This window comes from Notolabrus celidotus, chromosome 10 (assembly GCF_009762535.1).
Source record: "Notolabrus celidotus isolate fNotCel1 chromosome 10, fNotCel1.pri, whole genome shotgun sequence".
In the NCBI taxonomy this organism is placed as follows: Eukaryota; Metazoa; Chordata; class Actinopteri; order Labriformes; family Labridae; genus Notolabrus; species Notolabrus celidotus.
This window is the reverse complement of record NC_048281.1, coordinates 33,115,963-33,143,061: the sequence shown is the minus strand read 5'-3', so window position 1 is coordinate 33,143,061 and position 27,099 is coordinate 33,115,963. Positions and strand designations below refer to the sequence as shown.

Sequence of the window (27,099 nt, the reverse complement as noted above, 5' to 3'; positions counted from 1 at the left end):
AGCAGAGTCTTCCTACATCTCAGTGGGTCTTTAGCTCAAACACATTTAATTAACATTCACAATCATTTCCAGCATCTGTGTTTCGGGACAATAGAGGAACTGAACAGAGCGAGCCCTGACTTACTCTGCGTCTGGGAGGACTGGGAATACTGCTGCGGCTGTGAATGCTTATTATCACATTCATAGTGATCTGCTTATTATTTCTATGTGGCTCAGTGTCTATACAGTCACAGTAAATATATTAATCATGCCACATGAATATGTTCAGAGCAATCTGGCAGCCCAGGAGTGGCCCTGTGTTATTAAGGTCAGAGTCTGAGGGGGATTAAAAAGTGCTCTTCCCCTCCCGTTTCTATTGACGGCTGAGATTGAGAGTGAAAAGTGAAGCCAACAATATGCTGCTGCTTCTGATGAGCCTGGCAGCAGAGTTCCTCATTTGATGAATTTATTTGGTCAGCCAACCAGAGACTCTGTTCATATTTCCAAATGAAGAGCACATTGATTTAAAGTCCGTCAGGCAGGGGAGAGTTAGCTGCTTCTTTGCTGAGTCTGCTGCATCCTGAACAATCAGAGGGAGATTCATGAAACTGATGAATAAGAGTTTGAATGGATGTGTTATGATTCTGCAAACTCATGATTAAAACTGACCTTCGTTTGGAAGCTAACAACAGGATGTTTTATGACTGAAATATTGCATGGAAATAAAGTCATTCTTATTCTTAAGGGATCAAGTTTTCAGAGAAGAAGAAATGTTTCCACAGAGGGAAACAGGCGGACTTTCCAATTTCAGTGAACGTGTAACTGTCGTTTTTTAAACCTCTGACTCTGGTGTCTCCAAATTGCAGCTACAGATGTTCAGAGAGCTGTAATTTGTTGTCCTTTAAGGATTTTTGTTTGTTTGTTTGTATGTGTGCAAATGGGAGTGTAGGAAGGGTGACTCAATACAATTTGATTCAAAACAATGGATCGATGGCATACAACTGTAGCTACTTCATTTTAATTAATTTGTATTGTTTTTATTCTTATTCTTATTCTTACTATTTTGGTTGTTTTTGTTATTATTTTTACATTTATTTATATTATTTGATCCTATTTATATTTTGTTCTGTATCCTGTATCCTTAAAAAATTCTTTGACGGGCCTCTGGTGGCCTAGCGGTCTAAGCGCCCCATGTAAAGAGGCTATAGTCCTCGTCGTAGAGGTTGCTGGTTCATCTCCCGGCAGGTCGACCATTTGCTGCATGTCTTCCCCCTCTCTCTAAAAGTAAAAAACAAAACAAAACAATGGATCAATAAAATCCTCTTGGCTCTTGGTGTGATTAAGGTGTCAGTAATAGGGATGTTAATAAATTCTTAGTCGCTTAAATGGACATTTTAGATTATTGTGATTATTGTAATTCACTTCTAACAGTATATCAGCCAGCTTACATTGGTTGCCAGTTTGTAATCATGCTGATTTTAAGATTTTATTGATTACTTTTAAAATTTTAAATGGACAGGCTCTTTTAACCCCCCATGTGTCTGGGCGGCCTCTCAGATCATTGGATGCAGCTCTGCTGGATGTACCAAGATCCAGGCTTATAAAAAAAAAGGAGACCAGGCCTTTTCAGTTTGAGCTCCAGGACTGGAACTCTCTGTTATTACTAATAAGACATAATCATAGCTGCTTTTAAATCCTCCCTCAAAACATTTTTACTATAAAAAGGACTTTCTCAACCCATGATTTGATGGCTTTGATGTCCAGTTTTTCCTCTGTCCTGTTTTTATTTCATTTGTAAATTCCTGCATTTTTTTTTTGCTGTGAAGGACTCTGTAACTTTAAGAAAAGTGCTATATGAATAACCTTTATTATTATATTATTAAATTTAGTCTAAAGATATGAAAACACTCAAGAAACAGTCAATTTATGTAACGCGTCTAAACATGGGATCACAGAGTCTGCAGGTTAACAAAGTCAGATTGGTTTGCTGAGTGTGGCTTCCAATAGCAGAGCTAGCACCACCAGCCTTCAGTCCTCCCTGCAGGTTAATGATCACATGTCTGTGTTCGTTGCACATCGTTGCGGTCGAGTTGACCAGACACAGACTTCCCACAACTTTAATTCATTTTCTAAATACAAGTACTGTCCAATCACACCGTGCAACAAGACGCCATGTGACACAAAGCAGAGTCCTGGGCTCCAGCTCTGGCTAGTGGTGTGTGGTTGCGCTACAGCTTAGACACCGACTAGTAATTCTGGTGACGGCTAGCAAGGGTGACAACATTCAATCGTTCAATTGAAGCTTTAGAGAAGAACTTGTCTTGGTGTAGAACACACTGGTGGTGCATCCTCAACTGCAAAATCTACTGCTGCTGCCATCGCCTCGTCTGTACGCCACAAATGTTATAAATCAGAAGGCATGCTCTGGTATATTTGTAATGCACGGCGTCACTGTCTCTTTCTAAGAAGAGACAGGTTGTTTTCTATTTTGATTTCCAATAAGAGAGCTCAGTCTATTAGGAGCTGTGACCTTCACAATGGCAGCCAATTGCCTGCATGCTCTTGAAAAGAAGCACACATGCCCCCAGCCATGTCTACCCAGAGGACCAACAGTCGTGATTCATGCACCCACATCCCTAAAGTGCCATACAGACACACACATACACACACATCTACACACACATAATTACAAAGCAGGGACACGGACAACCACAGGCCAGTTAAATATTCATAAATCCCCTTCCAGCCTGAGCCTAGAGCAAGGCCATTTCTTTTTGCTATTGTTTGAGAGGAAATTTAAAAATCAGCTTAGCTCCCAGAGAAGAGTCAAACAGTGACAAGCTTTGGGAGGTTTGGGGAGCTGGAGAGCTGAGCTGGAGTTCTGTGCTGCTCTGACTGACCTCCAGAGTCAGTTTGACTGATTTAAAGCACCCGTCTGTCTGCCTGCCCCCCCCTCCTCTATTTTCTCATCTCCTTCCAACTCGCCCCATGGCGGCCTCCTCCTATCTGCCTTAACTGAAGGCCCCTCAGAAGATACACGAGGGTGGTGGGAACGTGACATCTGAATCACTCCTTGCAGTAAATACATTCATTGCACTTAGGCAGAGGGTGGCGATAAATTACCCATGAGACTGAGACAGTAGGAGTCTGGATGGATTTAACACAGCTCCACAGCCCGGAGTTCAAAGACAATGACTTAAGGTTTGGTACCTCTGGAGTAATGCATGGATCCTTCATGTAGACGTCTCTGCTTTAGGGACGCCACAAACCATTCAACTTATACCATTCAAAGGTATAATTGTACATACATTCACAGACCCATACACATACCCGCACTCACCCATCAGCCTGCATACATACAAATATATATCCATGCCCATACAAAGGCATAGCCACAGATGCCTGCATGTAGCCACAAACCATTCATGTCTCAAGATGCGCCTATCAATGCATTTATTTCTTCGGTTTTGCTAGCTTTCAGTTAGCTGCTAGCTCTAACTAGCTTCCATGCATGATGTTTCCCTCTGATTTGGCTGTTTGATGAGCCTGAGTCCCTGCAATGGGATGACACTAAATATCCAATCACTATTCACTAGGGATGTTCCAATCAGCTTTTTTGGCCCCTGATCCAATTTTTTTATATATGGAATATTTGCCGATACAGAGTCCCGATCCGATACTTCTGTTTGACATTTGACATGATTGGCTGTTCAATGCCGTCTTGGTCTTCTGTCTTATGTTGGGTCATAATAATAATAAGAATAATACATTTTATTTTGGGCGCCTTTCAAATCACCCAGGGTCACCTTACAGGTAATAAAAACATTCATCATTAAAACATCATAAAAACAAACAAACAAAAAGGAATGAATCTAAAATAAAAACTAGTGAGGTGCAGAGAGTCCAGTTAGAGTGAATATGCTAATTTGAACAGTTGAGTTTTGAGTTGGGATTTGAATGATGTTGTGGAGTCCGACTGTCTTATGTGTGGAGGGAGGGAGTTCCAGAGTCTGGGTGCTGAGCAGCTGAAGGCTCGGGCCCCCATGGTACTGAGGCGTGACGTTGGGATGGTTAATAGTCCAGCAGAGGTTGATCGGAGGGAGCGGGAGGGAGTGTATTCATGAAGGAGGTTGCAGAGGTAAGTGGAGGCCAGGTTGTGGAGAGCTTTGTAGGTGAGGAGAAGGTTTTTGTAGTGGATGCGGTGTTGGACAGGGAGCCAGTGAAGTTGGATGAGAACAGGATGTGGTCAGATGATTTGGTGTGGGTGATGATCCGGGCGGCCGAGTTCTGAATGAGTTGCAGTCGCAGTGGCAACTAGCGTTTATGGGGTCATTAGCGCCCCCTTGGTTTCCAGTGGTTGGGGGGTGTAATTACAGGTTTAAATGCATAGATTTTTTATCGGACATTTGTCATATTTTTATTGAGAAAAATTATATCATGATAATTATTGTTATCGTTTTATCACCCAGCTCTAATTTCACGTCACATCTCTCTATATTAACCCGAGTTAATGTGACTTATTCCTGCATTTAGATGAGTCTGAGCCTCAAGGATTGCAGCCACTTAGAAGCTGGAGCATGTTTAGTGAATCAGGACAGGTACTAATGAAGGAGGGCTTTGGAGACTCGTAATGAGACTGCACCAAGTCTACTTAAATGAAAAACTTTCATCTCACCGTGGTTATTGTCAAAAATACCATCGTACACTGTATGAGCCCAAGCTGCAGCATACTGAGTCCTGCTTTGGAGCAGCTCCTTGAACTAGCTCACTAATATAAAGTATCACAGTTGAATGGGAAGTTGAGGGATGCTTTTTAAAGTACGCATTGTCAAGTGCATATTTGTGAAGAGAATTACAGCGACTCCCAGGCTTACCAAGCAGCTGCCTCGGAGAAGACGATGAATCATGCAGAGGAACAGACTGTGTTTGTCTGTCTGTGTTACTTTGGAGAGTTGTCAGGGTTGAACAGGCTCTCCTCATCCTACACCACAAGCTGCTAGTTGTTGTCACGCTCCGCAGTCCCAGATGTGGTAATTCACTGTAGGTACTAACTGACAAGAGGACTAACCACCGCCACGACTCACTGGGAGTCACAGCCGAGTGTCACGGAGAAGACAGGCGGCTGAAGAGAACATGAAGGACTCGGGAGGCGAGCCTTTTTACATGATGCGAATGAAACAAAGTCACCCTTCCTGCGCTGGTTCTGATTGGATTGGAGGGATTTCTTTAAGGGGGAAGCTTTTTCAGTATGAGGAAGGTTGCATGGTCTCATGGGACTTGCAATATTTTCCAACCAACTGTTCTTCAGCAGGTTGGAAACTACTTCAAGGGAGTGATTTCTCCAAAGATGCACGGATTTGAGACGTGCTTATAAGGACTGCACCAACTTAGAGTCATGGTTTTAGTGTTTCACAGGGTTCAAACAAAGTCACAGAGTTTGGGAATCATTGAATTAAAGTTTTAGAGATATAGAGACACGCCCAATCACTCCTTCATTAACTGCACGATGCATCATACAGTCACACACGCAGATATTAGCAGAGCTGATGAAGAGCTCAAGCCCAGATTGTGTCCCAAAGTCCTAAATATTTTGGCTATTTATAAAACGTTTATAAAATATCCGGCAGTAGACAGGGATTTGAGGGAACGAGGGAGGGGGGGTACTGATTCTTTTCTGTATCTTTCGCTCATTCCAAGAGCTCACTGTACTTTATTCTGTATAAAAAAAACTAATAAAAATAGTGATTAATTTTTACACTTTATACTCAACTGCTGGGATCAAAACCCAAATTGATTAACAGCACTTCTTAATACTCATTGGAATAAGTCTTCAGCTAAAACAAGTGATGTGGGGGTTTACTTCCTCTTTAACATTTGATTCAAACTATCCCACTGTATGTCCCTGTCTCTACCTGTACAGTGTATAACCCGACCAGGATCCTGAGGTCGGCAGGTGGAGGTCTTTTAAATGTACCCAGAGTCAAATCTAGGTCTGGTGAAGTGGCCTTTAGTTACTGTGGTCCATCTTTTTTGGAACAAACTGCCTGCTGACCTCAGGTCCATCACAACTGTCTCCACTTTAAAAAAAAGACTGAAAACATATTTATTTTCTCAAGTGTATGAATGATTTAATGACTGTTATGACTGGATGCATGTGCAGCAACACTTGCTGTCTGTTTGGTTCCTGTGTCTGATGTATGTTGGGTGCATCTATTGTTTTTCTGTCTTTATTTATTCTATTTGGAAAAATGACTTTATGTTTTTAATTCCCCATGTAAAGCACATTGAACTAACGTGCAATGAAATGTGCTTTATAAATAAAATTGCTATTTCTACCTGATGCAGAATGATTACCAGAGAACAGGTGGGCTCTGCTAAAGCTTTAACAAAATGCCAGCCTGTCTCTTTAACGAGGCTGCTTTACAGAGAATAAAGCTGCACATGGAAAAGACAATGTATGGATTGTGTGCAGCTGGTAGAATATAAAACCTTAATCTTTGCATTTGCATTCATTGAGGCAATTTAGATTTGATTATAGAAGTTGTGGGAGTCTGGAAAATGTTGCTTTAGATTGTTATATTTGTCACAAAACAAGATGTGTGTGAATAATTTCTCACCACTCCATGAACTTAGTTGAAAAGGCTTTAAAGGTAGACTTCAAAAGCAGTTTGAACTTAAAGATGACATATCATGCAAAATGGACTTTTTAATGGTTCTCTACCTGAAATATGTGTCCCTGTCTACAAACCCCCTGAAAATGAAAAAAATCCATTCTGCCCCTGTTCTGATTTCTCCACCTTTCTGTAAATGTGTGCTGAAACGAGCCGTTTCAGACTTCAGTGTTTTTGTTACGTAACAACAATATCCGGTCTGTCACGGAGTCAGAGCTCGGAGCTTGTTCAGCCCATAGACTGCATAAAATAATACTGAATCCCCTCCTCCGTTTTTCATTCCCTGCACACATGTGTGCTAACAAGGAGCTTAGGAGGGAGGCATGCTAGTTGTAGGCTGTCTTAATAAACACAAAGGTCGGTTTTACTCCCCACGTCTGCAGATTTGAAGATCTAGTGGATGATTTTTATTTATCATGGATTAGTGCTAGTGCTAGTTAGCATAGCCACATAGCTACATGTTCGTAGCTGTGTACCAAGACACACGTCGACATACTGATAAATAAAACAACAAGAAACACTAAATCTGTGACCAATGGTTCAGAAAGGTCCTGCTGCAGGCGCCTCTCCGTCATGATCAGATTCTGGATCAGATTCAGAGGGTTGAAGTAACGCGGGTCTGTGAGCAGCCGTGTATATTCAGCCAACATGTAAACATTAGATCAACGTGCTGGAGAGCCGAGGCACATCCACTTCCAGAGGGGGCGTGGTCAGAGGGAAAACAGAGTGTTCTGATGAGGAATGAAGAAGAGGACTTTTCAGGCATGCCAAAATCTGATTTCAAAGTGTTTTTTTGAGCATAAACTTTAAAGACATGGTTTGGGGACCTCTTAGACCAATATATATTGATGAAAAAAGCGTGATATGTCACCTTTAAATGTACCCAGAGTCAAATCTAGGTCTGGTGAAGTGGCCTTTAGTTACTGTGGTCCATCTTTTTGGAACAAACTGCCTGCTGACCTCAGGTCCATCACAACTGTCTCCACTTTTAAAAAAAGACTGAAGACATATTTATTTTCTCAAGTGTATGAATGATTTAATGACTGTTATGACTGGATGCATGTGCAGCAACACTTACTGTCTGTTTGGTTGCTGTGTCTGATGTATGCATGTAAAGCACATTGAACTTACGTATAATGAAATGTGCTTTATAAATAAAATTGCTATTTCTACCTGATGCAGAATGATCACCAGAGAACAGGTGGGCTCTGTTAAAAGCTTTAACAAAATGCCAGCCTGTCTCTTTAACGAGGCTGCTTTACAGAGAATAAAGCTGCACATGAAAAAGACAATGTATGGATCGTGTGCAGCTGGTAGAATATAAAACCTTAATCTTTGCATTTGCATTCATTGAGGCAATTTAGATTTGATTATAGAAGTTGTGGGAGTCTGGAAAATGTTGCTTTAGATTGTTATATTTGTCACAAAACAAGACGTGTGTGAATAATTTCTCACCACTCCATGAACTTAGTTGAAAAGGCTTTAAAGGTAGACTTCAAAAGCAGTTTGAACTTAAAGGTTACATATCATGCAAAATTGACTTTTTAATGGTTCTCTACCTGAAATATGTGTCCCTGTCTATAAAACCCCTGAAAATGAAAAGAATCCATTCTGCCCCTGTTCTGATTTCTCCACCTTTCTGTAAATGTGTGCTGAAACCAGCCGTTTCAGACTTCCGTGTTTTTGTTACGTAACAACAATATCCGGTCTGTAACAGGAAGTCAGAGCTCGGAGCTTGTTCAGCCCATAGACTGTATAAACTAATACTGAATCCCTCCCCCGTTTTTAGTTACCCGCACAAATGTGTGCTAACAAGGAGCTTAGGAGGGAGGCATGCTAGTTGTAGGCTGTCTTAATAAACACAAAGGTCGGTTTTACTCCCCACGTCTGCAGATTTGAAGATCTAGTGGATGATTTTTATTTATCATGGATAAGTGCTAGCGCTAGTTAGCATAGCTACATAGCTACATGTCGTAGCTGTGTACAAAGACGCACGTCGACATACTGACAAATAAAACAACAAGAAACACTAAATCTTTTACCAATCCTTCAGAAAAGGTCCCGCTGCCTTTCTGACAGAGGTCGGTTTTACTCCCCACGTCTGCAGATTTGAAGATCTAGTGGATGATTTTTATTTGTCATGGATAAGTGCTAGCGCTAGTTAGCATAGCCACATAGCTACATGTTCATAGCTGTAGCTGTAGCTCTGTACCAAGACACACGTCGACATACTGACAAATAAAACGACAAGAAACACTAAATCTGTGACCAATCCTTCAGAAAGGTCCTGCTGCAGGCGCCTCTCCGTCAGGATCAGATTCTGGATCAGATTCAGAGGGTTGAAGTAACGTGATCTCTGAGCAGCCGTGTATATTCAGCCAACATTAGATCAACGTGCTGGACAGCCGAGGCACATCCACTTCCTGAGGGGGCGTGGTCAGAGAGAAAACAGACTGTTCTGAGGAGGACTGAAGAAGAGGGCTTTTCAGGCAGACCAAAATCTGATTTCAGTGTTTTCAAGTGTCTTTTTTTTTTAGCACAAACTTTAAAGACATGTTTTGGGGACCTCTTAGACCAATATATATTGATGAAAAAAGCGTGATATGTCACCTTTAAGTTTCAGTAATTGGGTGATTTAGTTTTGAGTTGTTAAGTCATTTCTTCAGCTCATTCTAAAACCGTATGTCTCAAAACAATAAAGAGAGTTCACTTCATGAGTTCATAAAGTCTGCCGCCTTGAACTGACCCGGTAGTTAAACCCGGAGCTTCATGAACGAGGAGGTTATTTTTGAACTGTGGTTTGGGGGACTTTATTTGGAGCTTGGTGGCAGCCGAAGCCCCTTGATGAGAAAATCCATGCCACGGTGATTAGTCTTTGGAAATCAATGTTCTTGGTGAGTTCATCTCGCAGTGTCGGCGCTCCATTTTTAGTTGTTTTCTCTCCACTTAAAATGATCCATGAAACATCCCCTCACTTCCATCGCTGCGGCGGAAAGCTTGTCTCAGGGCTGCACTTTCGTAGCGCTTGGATTTATGGCCTGTATCTCAAAGTGCTGAACAGGAAGATGCATCATTTAACAGGATTTTAAGAGTGCATACAGCAGGCTGTAAAACCAGGAGGCAGTCAATTAGCTCAAACACAGTTGTGAGATTGTTGGCTACGGGTTTGGCACTACTTAGCAACCTGTTGGTATCTCACAGAGACTTTTCATTTTGTCATTATATCAGAAATACTGATGGATGCAGATTTTTCTGTGCCTCTGTTGTCTCGGCTGAATATTTTGGACTGTTTTCCACAGTCTCAGTTGTCTTTGTGAGATCAACCAGCAACCTTGGCCAATGCAAACCGATATTTCCCCTTCTTCCCGTTTGGCTAACAAGATGCTGTGCTGGCGAGAGAAAGCTGTCAGAATCAATCTCTGAATTTTGTAGCTTAATGTCCAATTAGTATTCCAAGGTCCTTCTTAAATAAGCAGTTTGTCAACATTGTCGAGCACGCCGCACTGTTGCGCTTGTCCTTGGCATATGGGCCAATCAGAATTTGATGAAGCATCCAATCAACACAGATCGCAGGGAGCCAGCCAACACTTAAGTGTCCATGTCACAGTGTGTATTAATTTGATTTATAATCCTCGGCGTGTGCATGCCGTGCGTCATGGAAAGCCATGAGGCCAAGAACACAATGAAGCTCCTGGCCCTTGTCTTTATTAGCTTGGCTGCAGGCCGGCTCCAAGGAGAGCGGGAGATGGACGAGGATCTGGATGCTCATGGTGGCAGAAAGAGGCCAGCAGTGAGTGAGGCGGACAGGCTGGAAGTGAGGGAGACAGGAGGAGAGAGAGAACAAGATGGCTGATGGGAAACTGTCTCCAAGGTCTCTGTTTGGAGTCTTTTGAAACAATAGAACATTTTAGGTGTTTGTATGTAGCTCTTGTTCTTATTTTAGTCCGTAGTTTTTGTATTTATCACTGTTATTGTGAAAACTGAAGACCAAATTCCACCAGATCCGTCTCTGGTCCGTCACGGCCCTGGATCTGATAGGTTTCTATTCTAGTCAATGTGTTAACTTCCACTGGATCCGCTCCGTTGTGTTCTGGCTCCGTCTCTGATCCAGCAGGTCGGAGTCCTCCGGATCAGATACACAAGACTCCTATTTTCTTTGCATGCCGGAGCACGACGCATCAATCTCAACAGAGCAGATGGAGCGGGACAGGAAGTCAGGTTTCACCAAAACAAAATGAAAACATCCGGTTAATTTTCAGAATAAAACACCCTGTGTTATCACCAGATCGTATTTCACTTAACTACAACAACAAACCAAAGTCATGATGAGCGGAGCCAGGCCTGGAGTCAACAGGTCAGAGGTTTTCAGAGGACCAGAAAGACAACATGGATGAGGAGAGGAGGAGGAGGAGAATCCTTGATTCAGTGATTACAGCGGGGAAAACCTCGGTCACATGACTCCAGCTGTCCGGCGGTCCTGCTCCCTTTTCTACTAAACCTCCACTAAAATATCTATAAATGCACTTTTAGGTGCAAAAGCATCTGAGCGCACTTGTCACCTGCTCTATAACGGCATCAAAAGGGAAAAATGTCACTTTTGAAAGTTATTTTTTTGCAGCATAAACTCCAGGAGGCTGTCAGGAGGAGTTATTTCTTACCTCAGCTTGAAAACCTCGGTTACATGACTCCAGCTGTCCGACGGTCCTGTTCCAACGAACCGGACACGGATCTGGTGGAAGTCTGATGTTAAGATCATTTTTACTATATTTCAGTCTTAACATTCTTCAGAATAACAGCAGTAAGATTCCTTTTTACCAAAACAGGCGTCCCTTTTCTTAACATCTACTAAAACATCTACAAATGAGCTTTTAGGTGCTCAAGCATCTGAATGCACTTGTCACCTGCACTATAACAGCATCAAAAGGGAAAAATGTCACTTTTGAAAGTTATTTTTTGCAGCATAAACTCCAGGAAGCTGTCAGGAGAAGTTATGTCTTACCTCAGCTTGAGAACCTCGATCACATGACTCTGTCCAGCGTTCCTGCTCCGTGCTGCGTTCTGAAAACACAACCGGTGGATGTTGACGGATGAGAGAGTGCGGAGCCAGACCGCTGAGGATTGGAGACGGACCGGACATGGATCTGGTTGAAGTCCGATATGAGAAGGACTTCATGTCAGGACTGTTGGGAATTAAAAGAAGGCTTAAAAGAGCTGAACAACCCGGCATAGACAGCAAAATATTGGTATTGGCCGATTAAAGCTTGAATAGTTCATTCTTGAAATTTGCAGATACAACAATTTCTGCCATTATGTAATGCTGATACGGTGACGCTTGCAATGACATCTTACACTGACTACAATGGGAGTATTTTGAAGTGTCAGACAGCATAATAGTGTTTGCAATTCTTGTAAAGAACATGTAATGTAAGGAGGAAACAAAAGAAGTGGCAACAAGAGATTTTCAAAAGCAAGAACTTCAGTCATTCAACAAAGAAATATAACATCGACCATCAATGTGGAAATTCCGGCGTATGGGATAATGATGGATGGCAAAAATCCAATATCATGCATCCTTAATATTAAGAGAGGTCTCTTAATAAGGGGGACACACCTGCTCTTGTGTCGGTACCAGCATCAGATATCTTTTAATATTGCATCCTTTAAAACATAATCACAACCAGAACATTTATTTGATGCAGCCTGCAGGGCATCAACGCTACCCTCATCATCATTATCATCGTCATCATAAAGGTCATCATGGAAATGATGTGACAAGCTGACAGACGTGTACAGACAGAGAGGAGCGCAGATGGAGCGATAGGCAGACTGCCAGGTAGACCGAGAACGCGGGGAAAGAAACCAACAGATGTCCACAGAAGCAGACAGTGAGTGACACGACCACAGAGACAGGAAATGTTCTTTTCTGAGGCTGTCGGTGCCACTCGAGTAAAGGCTGTGGGGGAGGACACAAAGGTTTGAAATTGAAAGGGAGAAGCAGAGCTTCAGTAAAAGATGGCACTTTTTTTCCCCCCTCTTCCTCGGCTGTGTCATCCTCTCTGTTTGCCCCGGAGCACCTCTTCTCAGCATCAGCCTCCATGTCAGGGCTCATCTCGCAATCTCTTGCTCTTTTTATCCTCAACCCCCCCACCCTGAGCTGAGATCTCGCAGCCTCCTTTCAAAGGTCATGTGGAGAATGAAATCTGATTTTGTTTAATCCGGCAGACAAACGACCACGGAAACACAAAGTCATGCTCTGAAACGAAACAGAAACGGAGCGCTTTAAAATACATCCTCCTTTTTTAAAGACTTAAATATCATACCTGAATTTATGATGTGCCCTCCTTCACACCCTCCATGTGTGTGTGGAGGTCCCTGCTGTTCAGTGTACAGTGCAGGTCAAAGGTCAAGCTGGGGGCAAAACCGTGAACTTTGATTCTCATCATCTTCAGGATTAGAGCGTTTGGGGTCACGCCCTCCCTTCAGCCCCGCAGAACCACCAGTAATTCTGTGTGTGTGTGTGTGTGTGTGTGTGTGTGTGTGTTCCGACTTAGCCTACTTTCAGGGGACACATTTCAGAGTGAAACCTCCTTGAATGGGGACAGGTTGTCCAGCAGGGGACAAAAGCCATGCCCCAGATGAGAAATAGCAGATTTGTAGGTCAGTGGTTAAGGTTACGCTGAGATTAAGTCTCCAGAAAGTTGAAGTTAGAGTTGTGTTGTGTCACAGAGCTGCAGCCTGTGTGTGTGTGTTGTGTTTGTGTGCGTGTGTTTGTGAGTTTAATGTGTTTGTTTGTCTCCATTATTGACCATCTTAAGACTGAAGCTCCTCTGTTCTGCAGTCACAGGACATGATGCAGCTGATTGATTCATTGATGAATTAATAGCTCTGTCCTGTTGTGCAAATTGATTCAAACTGGTGTTAGAGAGAGAGAGAGAGAGAGAGAGAGAGAGAGAGAGAGAGAGAAAGAAAGAGAGATTTCATTCCTCATCATTCAGTCTTAATAATGATGAAGAAACTTTAATATGTTGCAACAAAATAAAGATAAAAACTCTACTGCATGTGTTGCTTTAATTAGTTTTATTGACGGCTTGATAATTGACTTCAGAGTGAAAGCCATTGTTACAAATGAGACTACATAATGCCAAAAATCATTAAATCAAACTTTTAAATCCCTTCATAAGAAATACTTTAATGTCAGAGCTAGGGATGACCACAATTAATCGATTATCGATTCATTGATTGTTAAGAAATTACTCGAAACACACATTTTTGTTATCAATTTTCCGTCACGTGGAACAAACATCATGTGGTCTCATATTACACTCAGCTATCAGGGAGGTGTTTGAAGTTTAAAGCATGTTTCGATGTGAATCAGCTGTTAAAGGTGTTGCGCAAAGCGGAGACGCTCAGCTGGCGGCTGCGGCTGCGCGTCAGGTCTCCACGTGCGCTTTTTAAAAGAGGATCAATACAAAACTGCTGCCAACAACGACACGGACACAAAGGTTGACAGCTTTAAACAGGAAATTTCCACCTTTGGATACAAAGGCAACAGACAGGTGGGAAATTCTGATACACTATGGCTGTTTCCGAAACGGCCTGCTACATACTACTTACTAATGTAGTAGGCAGTAGGTATTGCCTACTACATACTGCGTTTGAATTTAGTATGTAGTCTGACTGTTCTGTCCGATCTGTCATGCAGCATGCTGAGCCAGACTTCGCTGGATATCCGGTTTCGGAAAGCGGAAGTAAACAACGGCGAAGCCGATAAATAAAAAGCTTATTTAGCATCCATTTATGATTTAAAAAGTTAGGAAGTGGTTTATATGTAATTTGATAACTTTCACAGCACCCAAAAACGGATTTCCTCCCGTCAAAAAATGAGGAAAAAGAAAAATCAGAACGAGCGCTGTGCATTATGGGAAACAGTACGTGAGGAAGACTGGTCCGATGCACACTGAGATATTTTCCCAAATCAGTAGACATCCGGGGAGTTTTGGCATACTGCAGATTTTGCTCTTGTTCACATACTACTTACTACATACTGCATTTTGGACATATCAGTACGTACTGCTAGTATAGTAGGCGATTTCGGAAACAGCCTATGTTTGCAGACCAGCAACATCAGATCCGTCTGAGCTTTTCTCCAGCGGGACTGATTATGACCCGGTTGCGCTCCTGGCTGACACCTGACTGAATACTCATGTTTATTTTTCTCAATAAGAACGAGTAGACAGAAAACTGGACTCTGTGAGTCTGAAGTACTTTTCTGTTAGTATTATGAGCCTTCACTTTATAAGATTATGTCCGCGGAGAATATTTCTATGAGCCTGATCGTTGATATTCTGAGTGTCAAACATGTACCCGTATTCAATCCTGTCAGTTATTTGCATTTTGTTGCTGTAGAAAATATAATTTAGGGGCAAAACAACGTATTTGGCATTGTTTTTGACGTAAGAATAATAATGTTTTTTTTTTTTATCAATTAATCGATAATTGATCGTTAACATTTCCAAAAATCGATCACGGAAAATACTTAAAATGTACATCCCTACACAGAACCTTTCCTAATTTCTCCTGAACTAAATTTTATTTTACTTGAGATTGACCTTGTAAAAAAAATATTATTTAAAATGATTTTATTCCTTTAGAGTTCTTGTACATAAATTATGTCATTTTAGAATATGTTTTATTTCTTGATCTTGCCTTGTGTGATTTTATAACTTGCTTATTTTATTTTGCTGCCCATTTAAAACACTTTGTAACATAATTTTTGCTGTATACAAAAATATTATTATTTTTACTTATTATTATTATTTAAACAATTTTAAAATATGATTATTACAATTATTGTTTTATTATTATTATTTTAAATATGAAATATATATTAGTATTATTATTTAAAATATTCTATAAGTTGTATTATTAATAATATTACTGTTGATCTTATTATTTAAATTATTTACAAATTAATATTATTAGTAGTTCTATTATTCTATAGTAGTTCCTAGCTTATATTTACTGTATCAATTAGCTGGTTGATTGATTTGGGTTTGCTATTGATTTACGCTCGCTGCTTCTTGGCTTCTCTGCAGCTTCACCAAAGCACATGGGTGAGAGATGAAACTGCTTCATTAGGTGATTTATCATTTTGTTTAAAAGAGAAGGAGACTGTTACAAAATATATATATAATAATGAACCATAAAAAGCTCAGGAATTTTATCTTAATCTAAGCTGGCGCCTGAAAAGAAGTTATCAGCAGCTCAGCTCACAGCCCCTCCTGATGCTCCTTCCAAATCATCCCATCATCTCCTTTTTTACTGAGTTTCTGACGCCACACTCTCGCCTCGTCAGGAGTCATTGGTTGTTTTCACATCTTCTAACGAGCTCTTTTGTTGTCCTTATCTTCCAGATGATGAAACATGCGTGGGACAGCTACAGACAGTACGGCTGGGGCCACAACGAGCTGAAGCCCCTCGCCAAGAAAGGACATTCCACAAACATCTTTGGTAAGCCAGACACACACTCTGCTCTCGCTCTGCCGTCTGTGCCCATTGGCAGTGTGCTCACATAGTTGTAAATCACACATGGATGCATGCATGAATTCACACACACACACACACACTCACACACACACGCACCCTGTCTTCCCTCTTGTGGACAAGGTCATGTGATAATGCCTCCAGCGAGATGCATATCACTTTGGGAGAAGTGTTCTCAAGCAGAAGCACAAGATCACTGAAACCACGAGGAGAGAACACACATCAGTGAAATGCCAGATACTACAACACGTACTCCACAAACCATTATCCATCTGATGAATCTGAGTCACTGTCAAACTGTAAACCTGTGTTCTGAGCACGCTATGATACCGCTCATGAAATGTTCCTGTAGCTAAATGTCAACAACATCAGTGCCTGTGATTAAAGTAACCACAGCAGCGTGTTTTTACTCTGATATTTCCACCTGTAAAACACCGAACACTTGGTAAACGCTCCCCCTTAGATGTGTTTCAGGCAGCAGGAGAGTAAACACTCGGTTGGGTCTTCGTCAGAGTCCGCTCACACGGAAAATTCAGTTTGCAGCGATTGAAACGTTGCCATTGGCGGTGCTACTTTTCTCACTGAGAGGTTAATCCATTGACCCTCTCATCATCTGTGTTTTTTTTTTCATTGTGGTCTGGAGGAAGTTTTCTCAGATCCACTTCAGCAGCTGCCATCAGAACATAAGGCCCTAAATTTAGACTCCAGTCCTCGCCGAGGGAGAGTTCTGACACATTTGAGAATTCACCCAGAGCCGAAGTAGTGTTACTGACTTCTAGAAGAGTCTTGTGGTAGGATCATGAGCTGTGAAACACAACTCTAACACCTCATTTTGTCGATTAAATCAGTGTACTTGCTGAGTCACTTTATACAGAGTGATAGGAGAACTATTAACTTCTGGCAGGCTATTAACTTGTACTCTATTAAGAAGAATTAAAAGCCTAGTCGGTTAAATTTAAATTAGGTACAGCCTGAGTGTAAACTTTGAAAAGTTTTAAAGTAATGAGGTAAAGTAGAAACAGCACGAGTTCATCCCTCCTGAGAGCTTGAGGAGGAATCTGCTCTGGGATCCATTGATTCATCGGTTTGGCTGATTTATGATGAACTGAATCCAACCTGCTCTTTGATTATCGGGATCGGCATTGTCCGTTGAAAAACTGAGTATGATTACTTGGCTCAGATTGTCTGATGATGTGAAGAGGTTGCAGATGCAGTTTTAGGCCAAATACTTCCTTCTATCTAAGCATACATGTGCACATGATGGCTGCCACATAATCCGTGCATCTGATTCTTTGCACATCCTCAAAAATTAACGCCACACAGACGTACAATGCACGGTGCACAATGCACGATACACTGCTTAGATAGCTGCCAAGAGATGAGTTCAATTTTAGAAGACGATTTGGAAACCTGCAAAACTAAATGGAACAAGTCTGGGACTGTTCCGGCATGTCGTGTTACAAGCATGGATGCAAAACTTGAGTGTGTATGATGCTGACAGTATGTTCTCTCTGCAAGTTATCAGTGACCTGGACTGGCTCTGGCATTGGTCACTCACCAGGCAACTGAAAACTTAGGGATGGGCATTTCAAGCCAAAATACTATTGGAGAATCATTGGTATCTATTGGAAGATTATTCCATTAATCACACCCAAGCGGCAACCTCCGGTCTCAAACGATGAATCCCACGCGGAAGTGTTATAAACTGCAATACATCGAAAATCCGCTTGAGGCTGGCTGCAGAAACACCGGAAACCACATAGACATGAATGGGAAATGTTACGGCTTGAGCAAAGGACTAGGACCCAAATGCAGAGTACAGGGGAAAAGTATTTATTAAGCAAAAACCAAGGTTCAACAAAAAGCGCCTTGCGGGTAAAAACAACTTAGAAAAAGTACAAAACTAGGAGTAACACAAAATCACCCAAAAGGGGAAAAAGGTTCTATCAAAAACTCACAAACAAAAACTAGGAATCAATCCTCTGGAAACAACTCGAGATAAGTAAACAGAAAAGCGTGGCTTGAATCTCCTCAGGAGCAAGGCTACAACGGGACATGGAGCATGCGGCTAGAGGAATAATCTGGCACTGGAGGAGTGTTTGGTGGTGGCTTAAGAAGCCATTGCTGATGAGCAGATCAGGGACAGGTGTGCCTGATGAGCCTCACTGCTGAGGAGACCGGCCCCGCCCCTACCCATGCAACCTGCAGGCAGAGAGAGAGAGAGAGAGAGAGGGTTAGGGCAAATCACACAACAAATCAGGACCATAACAGGAAAAAGACGATCTTTGCAGCATTAATAAACATGTTTACAGCCTGGTTCAAGAAACAGCTTGGCCCTACATAGCTAATCTCTCTATCAGCACACACTGGACGGGGGTGAATTTTTTTCTAACGTGACGGTTCAGAAGATATTAAGATTACCAGTTTTGCCCAAATAAGGACATGACTGACATGACACCCGGTCGGGAACACATAGCCATTGGCTAGGAGGCTCACACTCCGCATTTCCAATATGGCTGCCGCCGTCGATTTGCTTCAAAACAGCTCTCAGGAACAGACGGGTGACGTCACGGATACTACGTCCATATTTTCTACAGTCTATGATCACACCCCTAACACACACACCTGTCCCGTTAACAGTCCGTTTGTGTGTCAGTCACGTTAACCAGCAGCAGGACGAGGTGCTGCTAGTAGCGGGCATTGAAAGCGTCCGTCTCGATCTTTATGTCAGTGTTTCCGTGACGCGGCGTGGCGTGTGTGTTTACACTTTACAGCCATGCTCAGTCTCTGGAAACACGTGTGTAGTAGTGTGAGATTCAGAAACAGAGAAAATCGCAGCGACTGTCGCTAATGTTTTCTTCTTCTTTTGCTATTTAATGCAGTTAGCATTCTTCTTCTGTTACTTAATACGGTTAGCAAACAGCTTAAAGACGCTCTATAGCCACCATCTGGCAGGAATACTGTATTACGACCTGGCAAAAAAAAAGAAAAATTGTGAGAATATTCAAAGTAACTCTTTGATTTTTAAAAAGTGAACGAATATTTGAATACTGAAAATTATTGCCCATCCCTGCTGATAACTAGCAGACGGAACATACTCTCAGCACCATCCACAGACCCAGACTGAACATGACATGATTAAGGGATCCTCCATGAGTTCTTCCATCCATGTCTTTTCGTTACATCCTGCAAATCTAGTTCAGTCAGACAACTCACGTTTACTTAATAAGTTTATTGCAGCATACAGTATTGTGTTTGGCGTGTGGGCTCCGAATTTCATTACTCCTCGTAGATTATTTAAATGCAGACATTAGGAGCAATGAGAGAGGACTAACCCCCCTGGAGCCCGCAGGTGGAAGCCGGGGAGGAGGTGGGGACAAACTTCACACAGCACTGAGCAGAACAGCAGGAGCACTGCAAGCAGAGGCAGAGACAGGAGGCTTGCCGTTTAAATAGACCGCCGAATGAGGATGTTGAGATCAGCTGATGGAGAGGTGGTGACGTGTCAGTATGATGAGCGCGGCTCGAGTTGTCTGCCTGAACTAGCTTGCAGGCAGTGCTCCATTAGTTGCATACGTCATGAGCTCCTTGGTGCGCCCTCTAGAGGGAGACTCCAGGATGACGTGTCGTGTAAAGTCAAGTATGTGACAGTCACGGACATGCAAAGCTAGTTTTGTACGGTTAAACAGAAAGTATACCTTCAGCTTTTGACTCTCTGAGAGGTGGCAGAGTTCTTACTGCTGCCCTGACTCAAACATCACTGTTTTAAAATCTGGATAATATGTCCACACTTCCTGAGCAGGACCACAACAACCCAGTAGCTCTCCCAAGAGAGAACCAGGTTTTCTGATGTGGTCTGAAACCTTGGTCACTCTTGCAGACTCGTCACAGCTGCTTTGATATTTAAGATTCAAAATTTGTCTGAGAAGGATCACAATAATCAAACTATGATACTGCAATAAGAGGACCCTGTTATCATGCAAGCTCTCAGGCTAGCTGTGAGACTTTATGTGTTTGTTTTTTATTAATGGAAGCATCAGAACACCAGCCTGTCGCATTCAGATCTCCTCCTCTGTGAGATTACCTGTGAGGTGGTTCATCCTCCTTCAGGCACACGGGATAATCTCGACAGCATCCTGTACGCTGCGATGCATCATCCCTTTCAAATCTTGTAGTGTGTGCATGTTTGAGATCAGACACAAGAATATCTGTGACATTTCTCTCGTGTGCATGATGCTTCCCGATTTCAAATCCAGTGTAGATTTTTTAAAGCTCCTGTAACGTGAGGCGAGAGTCAGTGGAACACCGGGGGATTTACAGGTTTCCTGCAGAGGTTCTGATCTCTAGGAGCGCCGGAGAGGTTTGTTTACACACCTACACGCCTACATGATCCTGCTGTTCATGCAATCCACACAAAGCAACGCAGCAAAGACGGAGAAGATGCAGGCAGATGTGAAGAAAGTTTGATTTTACATACAGTAAACTGACTCTATGAGCTGCTCAAGGACACATGGGGGGTCTGTATGGAGGAGGCCTTCTGGAGGAAAGCACAGCGTTAAAAAAAGCTGCACTTCTTCCACTCTTGTTCGTCTCCTCCTGTCAGCTGAGAGCGTGCCTCCTCGGTGGACTTGTAGCTGTCACATTGGATAAAGAAGGTGTAAAAATATCCAGAGATCCACTGCCCATAGTCCCAGCTTTGTAGAGATGATGTTAATTAACACGTTTCCTGTTGAGTAATAGCTGCATGGAGTGACTCTGCGTCCTGCAGGCAGTGAGTGATGATTCCCATCATGTGAGGAGGCTGCCTCGATGTGCTGCTCCTCTCTTAATTAAGAGATTGATTTAAGCCGCTACATGAAATAATACAATCACACACTGTTCATATCAGCTAATGCATTAACTACTAGATAATACATGTGACTAATATCAGGTCTAGACCGTACTCTATGTTCTATCATTAACAAAGACCCAACATCAAGACAGGATCAGATCCAGTCCCATCTTCCAGACAGGACTCAGTCTGATCTCATCTTAATCCACCATGAGCAGAGCACTTTGCAGCATTTAGCAAGTTACAGTGGCAAGGACAAACTTCCTTTAACAGGCAGAAACCTCCAGCAGGACCAGACTCATGTTAGACACACATCTGCTGAGACCGTGTTGGAGAGAGGGATAGAGGGAGATGAAGAGAGAGAGAGAGATGATAGTGGGGAGATGGATAGTAGTAGTTGTAGCAGCTGGAGTCTGGCACGTCCACAGCAGCAGAGATCCAGAGGAACCTACGAGACAAGGGAGCTCAGGGACTCCAGAAAGGTCTATAGTTAGTAACTTTAATGGGACAGGAAGAGTTAAAGTAAGAGACAGGCAGAGAGAGGAGAGAGAGGGAAAGACAGGATCCCAGTGTGTCAGTCTAAGCCTATAGCAGCATAACTAAGAGCTGGTCCAAGCCTGATCTAGCTCTAACTATAAGCTTTATCAAAAAGGAAAGTTTGAAGCCTACTCTTAAAAGCAGAGAGGGTGTCTGCCTCCCGGACCCTGAATCGTCTCTTTAACAGGCAGAAACCTCCAGCAGGACCAGACTCATGTTAGACACAAAACTGCTGAGACCCTGTTGGAGAGAGGGATAGAGGGAGATGAAGAGAGAGAGATGATAGTGGGGAGACAGATTGTAGTAGTTGTAGCAACTGGAGTCTGGAACGTTCACAGCAGCAGGAACCTACGAGACAAGGGAGCTCAGGGACTCCAGAAAGGTCTATGGTTAGTAACTTTAATGGGACAGGAAGAGTTAAAGTAAGTGAGGAGAGAGGGAAAGACAGGATCCCAGTGTGTCAGTCTAAGCCTATAGCAGCATAACTAAGACCTGGTCCAAGCCGGATCCAGCTCTAACTATAAGCTTTATCAAAAAGGAAAGTTTGAAGCCTACTCTTTAAAGTAGAGAGGGTGTCTGCCTCCCGGACTCTGACTTGTAGATGATTCCAAAGGAGAGGGGCCTGATAGCTGAAGGTTCTACCTCCCATACTACTTTTAGAGACTTAAGGTATATCACGTGGAGAAGTCTAGTCCAGAACCCCACGCAGGTCTTTGCTCAGTGGGAAGTGAAGCGTGTGAAAACGTTGTTTTATGCTTGTTTTTCAGAGTGTTTATGAGTTGCCAGCTTGGCCATTGTGTTTCATGTTTGTGTGTGTTTGTGTTTGAGCCTTTAGGTTCCTGGATGCCTGTATTGTGTGTGTGTGTTTGTGTGTGTGTGTGTACGGTGTGAGGATGCATGCTTATGAGGCCTTTTGTGTCAAATTGGAATGCTCCGTCTGGCAAATTGGCCGGCGGCGCCTGTGTTATTTTATGAGCTGCTGCTAAATGGTGTATAGATGCCGCTTGTGTGTCTGTGTGTGCGTGTCCTTTTGTTTGTATTCTTGTGTGTCTCGCCTGCTCATCCGCAGCTGTGTGTGTGTGTGTGTGTCTTTGTGTGTCTTTGTGTGCTCCTGCCTCCTTGTGATGCTGCAGTCGAGGTGTCTTCAGGTTATTAGTCACAGGATGGCCGGTGAAACACTCGCCAGGCACAAGGCGAAGAATCAACACACCTCCCAATCTTCACACAACACCCTCCATTATTGATGAGGCGTATGCTGATCTCCAGCAGAGTTTGGCCACATTGATTATGTGTGTGCATGCATGTGTGTGTGCGTGCATGTGTGTGTATGTGTGTGTGTCTTGAAAGGGAGAAAAGAGAAGGCACTGAAAAGAAAACTGAATATATTGGAGATCCAGCAGACACCTTTTGTCGTGTTACTGTAGCAATTAGGAGCATTGACTGCTTCCACCGAAGGGACACGCATGCTCAGAGGCTGATGGAGGGAATCAGTGACTGCAGAACTACCGCATACGGTGAATTCAGATCTCTGAGTGGTTTATTGTATAAAATAAACTCAGAGAAAAGTTCTTCTGCAGGTCAAACATTACGCCAACTTTTGCCACAGTTAGCTAACCTTCTCTTTTCTTGTTTTTGTGCCCCCAATTACATGAATCTCCTCTCTTACCTCTGGGCTTTTTTCCATCAATATCAAGTAAAAATGTCCAAAGATAACGATTTCATGGACGCATATTTGTTTGAATCTCTTTCCAAAGTAAGTCTCAAACTTAAAGCTGGGGTTGGCAGTCTCGGAAAACTAGCATGAATTTGAATGTAGCATTTCCTCAGGACTCCGTCTAACCCCTCCCCTCCTCCCTCGGAGCTCCTCCAAAGCGGGGGGCCCCCCCCCCCCCCCCCCCCCCCCCCCCGCTCACATGCACGAGCGCCGCTGACTTGCGACCATATGATGGTGACTGATTCAAAACTGGTCCTCACCAAAACATTCTCATAGTGAAAGTTAAAAAGACAAACAAACATGGCTGCTGTTAGCACTCACAACTGTCATTCTAGCATTATCAAGTTGTACCGGTGACACGATATCAGGAGAAAAGTTATAACACATATATAACACTGTAACAGCTCTACTGTTTGTTAAATGTGTTCAGTGTAGATGTTCTTAATTCCTACAGTGTTGACAGTCAGTGAAGGCATCAGGAGAGGTGTAGAGTGTGTGAGCGGGAGAGAGGAGAGACAAGAGGAGAAGTTCTTCATTCATTCAAACATTGATTGTTGTTTTGTTGGTTGGTGTGATCACGGCCGACAGTGAGCGGTTATTAAAACTAAACGTGTTCACGAATCGGCTCGTCATCCCTACAGCGTCCGGACGGACGCTACAGTACATCTACATTTCTGTAGGACTTACTAAATGTCATTCATTCTTCTGCTTGTCAGAGCCCCCGTGGTGAGAGCTTTTTAGACTCTGATCCGGACTACAGTCCTGAGCAAAGCACCTCATCGGGTCAGAGGGGACAGGCCCGAGGTCGAGCGAGAGGGGCAGTCAGTAGAGTCAGGGGAAGCAGCGGCAGGAGACGGGGACTCGGAGTACACGCCGGGGAAATGTACGCGCAGGAGGCGGGCAGAACGGCAGGACGGGATTTGATTGGTTTAAAATTTTGGGTCCCAAAAAAGACTGATTGGTTGGTGTTTTCCCAGGTTTACTCCGGCTGTAGATAGCAGCTTTTCTTCACTCTTTTTTAAGAACACATTATGTATTGATTACCATCAGGACATAAAGAACATTTTAACCAGTATAACAAAAAGTGTATCTAAATCTGATTACCAACCCCAGCTTTAATACTCCTTTCCTGTTGAGTTGTGAAACACGGGATGCAACAATTCATTGATGCAGTGGACTAAAAACGTTGACAAAATGAGTCCCCAATGCATTTAATAGTCGATGATTCGTTGGTGACATTGTTGTACATGTTTTCATCAAGCTGCAACTTCCAGTCTTAAAATATGAAGCCCGTGCAGAAGTGTTAAAAACTGCAGTTCCTTGAGTGTCCACTAGAGGCTGGCTGCAGAAACACAGGAAACCACATACACACCCATTCAAAGAAGACGATCTTTACTGCAGAAATAAACATGTTTACAGCCTGGTTCAAGAAACGGTTCAGGTCTGAAGAGCTCATTTCTCTATCAGCACACACTGTACGGGGGTAATTTTTTTATAACCACGTTATTTTTGAAGATATTAAACTTACAAGTTTTGCCCAAATAAGGGCGTGGCTGACTTGATTGACAGGTGGCTCAAAGGCCCGCCTCTATACCTCACACTAGCTCAACAGACGTTTGGTTGAGTTCAGCATTTCCAATATGGCACCCGCCAACGTTCGGCTTCAGAAACAGATGGGTGATGTCACAGATACTACGTCCATTATTTATACAGTCTAAGGTTTTCATCTCATTTTCCTGAGTTGGATTGCCGAGGAGTGAGACATCTTGCATTCATCCTATCTTTGCTGATATTAGAGCATGCAAAACAGGGACCAGGAAGCTGCAGGTAATCAAACAATGCAAAGCTAAATACTAAGGAGTGAGACTTCTTCCATCATTACTATCTCTGCTGCTTGTTGCATGTTCAAAAAGCGATCAGGAAGCAGAAGGTAAAGAAAACATAGCAACATGGCAGTGACAGATTCAGGGCCATCCTGTCCGGGAGTATTTAACCCTTAATGCTGCAAAGACCTTTAAAACACTGTGTGAGTTTAACATGTTCAGTCCCTCACCTTAATGTCTTTACTTAATAGAACATCCTCTTCTTCTCTCCTCCCCTCTTTTTCTTCCTCTTCTGCAACCATGAAACAGTGGAGCAAACTCTTACCATGAGACTACAGAGACCATGCTACACATTAAAACCAAATCATCCGTCGTACATGAATCAAAACTTTTAAAGGCATGTTTAGAGTTATCTATTTATTATCTGACAATTCAACTATCAAGAACATTTTTAGCAGCTGCCTGATTTTAGTGTAACCTCTGAGGGGACATGTTTAAAGATTTCCCTCTCCTGCCTGAGTCTGCTCAGCTTTCTGCAGCACAGCCAGACTTCTTGCCTGACATGAGGATTACGTATGTTTGCCCACAGAGCAGTTTGTGTACCATTTGCCTTCAGTAAAAATCAGCCTCCGAGCCTGTTGATAGAGACAAAGGGTAAAACTGTGTACTCGCTCCACGCCTTCCAGCTCAGCCTTAATCTGTCTGCAGAGAGTGGGAGAGGCCAGAGTGGTAACAAGCGGACTGCAGCTCTGTTTGTGGCACCAGGCTCAGATAACCTTGAGTTCACAGCCCGAGCCTGTTCGGTCCGTTTTCCTGTTTTCTACTCCTTTGAGTGGAGCTGATTTTGAGCACAGATACAAACACAGCCTTCGTCTCGAGGGGAGGAGGTTCAAACGAGGAGAACACACGGCTCTGTGCAGGAAACACGGTTCAAGCTGGGGTAAGAAAAGTACAGTTCAAGATGTGGTTCAGGAAAACCAGTGAGGAGTCTTTAACTGAAACTGAAACACCTGCAGACGGACAACATACAGGCATGCAGACACAGACGCACAAACAGGCAGACACAGACGAGCAGACACACAGATACGTAGACGTACAGACACAGAGACATATAAACAAGCAGATGCAGACACACAGACACAGACAAGCAGATGCACAGACAGGCAGACATACAGACTTGTAGACACAGAGATGCGCAGACGCACAGATGTAGAAACGCAGACATACAAACAGGCAAACATGCAGACACGCAGATACGCATACAAGCGGACCCACAGACACGCAGACGCACAGATGCACAGACAGACAAGAAGATGCAAAGACACAAACTTGTAGATGCACAGACAAGCAGATGCACAGACAGGCAGACAGACAAGAAGATGCAAAGACACACAGACACACAGACGCACAGACACACAGATGCACAGACACACAGATGCACAGACAGACAAGAAGATGCAAAGACAGACAGACACGCAGACGCACAGACAGACAAGAAGATGCAAAGACACACAGACACGCAGACGCACAGACAGACAAGAAGATGCAAAGACACGCAGACACGCAGACACACAGACAGACAAGAAGATGCAAAGACACAGACACAAAGATGCACAGACAGACAAGAAGATGCAAAGACACACAGACAAGCAGACACATATATACAGACATACAGACACGCAGACGCACAGACACACAGATACAGAGACACAAAGACAAGCAGACGCACAGATGCAGACACACACACACGCAGACACACAGACACAGACACAGACACGTCCCTCTGTGTTTTTGACAATAGTTTTCAGAATCAGCGTTCATCTCTGCAGAAAGATGGTAAACACTGTGTGTATTATCAGACAGCTCATGGCTGTGAACCATTTGTATTTTCCGTGTAGATAATGTCACCGTATAAAAGTGGAGCAAACAACAGTAAAGACTTTGTTTGGGCTCAGAAGACGGTCGCTAAAGTTGCTCCTGCAAAGCTTACACTCAGACAGA

The 27,099-nt window shown here is 43.0% G+C and overlaps 1 protein-coding gene across 5 annotated transcripts in view; it reads left to right on the top strand.

Annotated features, from left to right (window-relative positions):
- The window catches only part of man1a2 (mannosidase, alpha, class 1A, member 2), a 229,315-nt gene that overhangs the window by 59,156 nt on the left and 143,060 nt on the right, over positions 1–27,099 (top strand). For all 5 annotated transcript variants that reach the window (XM_034694710.1, XM_034694708.1, XM_034694709.1 and 2 more), the window contains exon 4: positions 16,064–16,160. In XM_034694710.1, the coding sequence (XP_034550601.1) occupies positions 16,064–16,160 (97 nt within the window). The remainder of the gene's footprint in view (positions 1–16,063; positions 16,161–27,099) is intronic.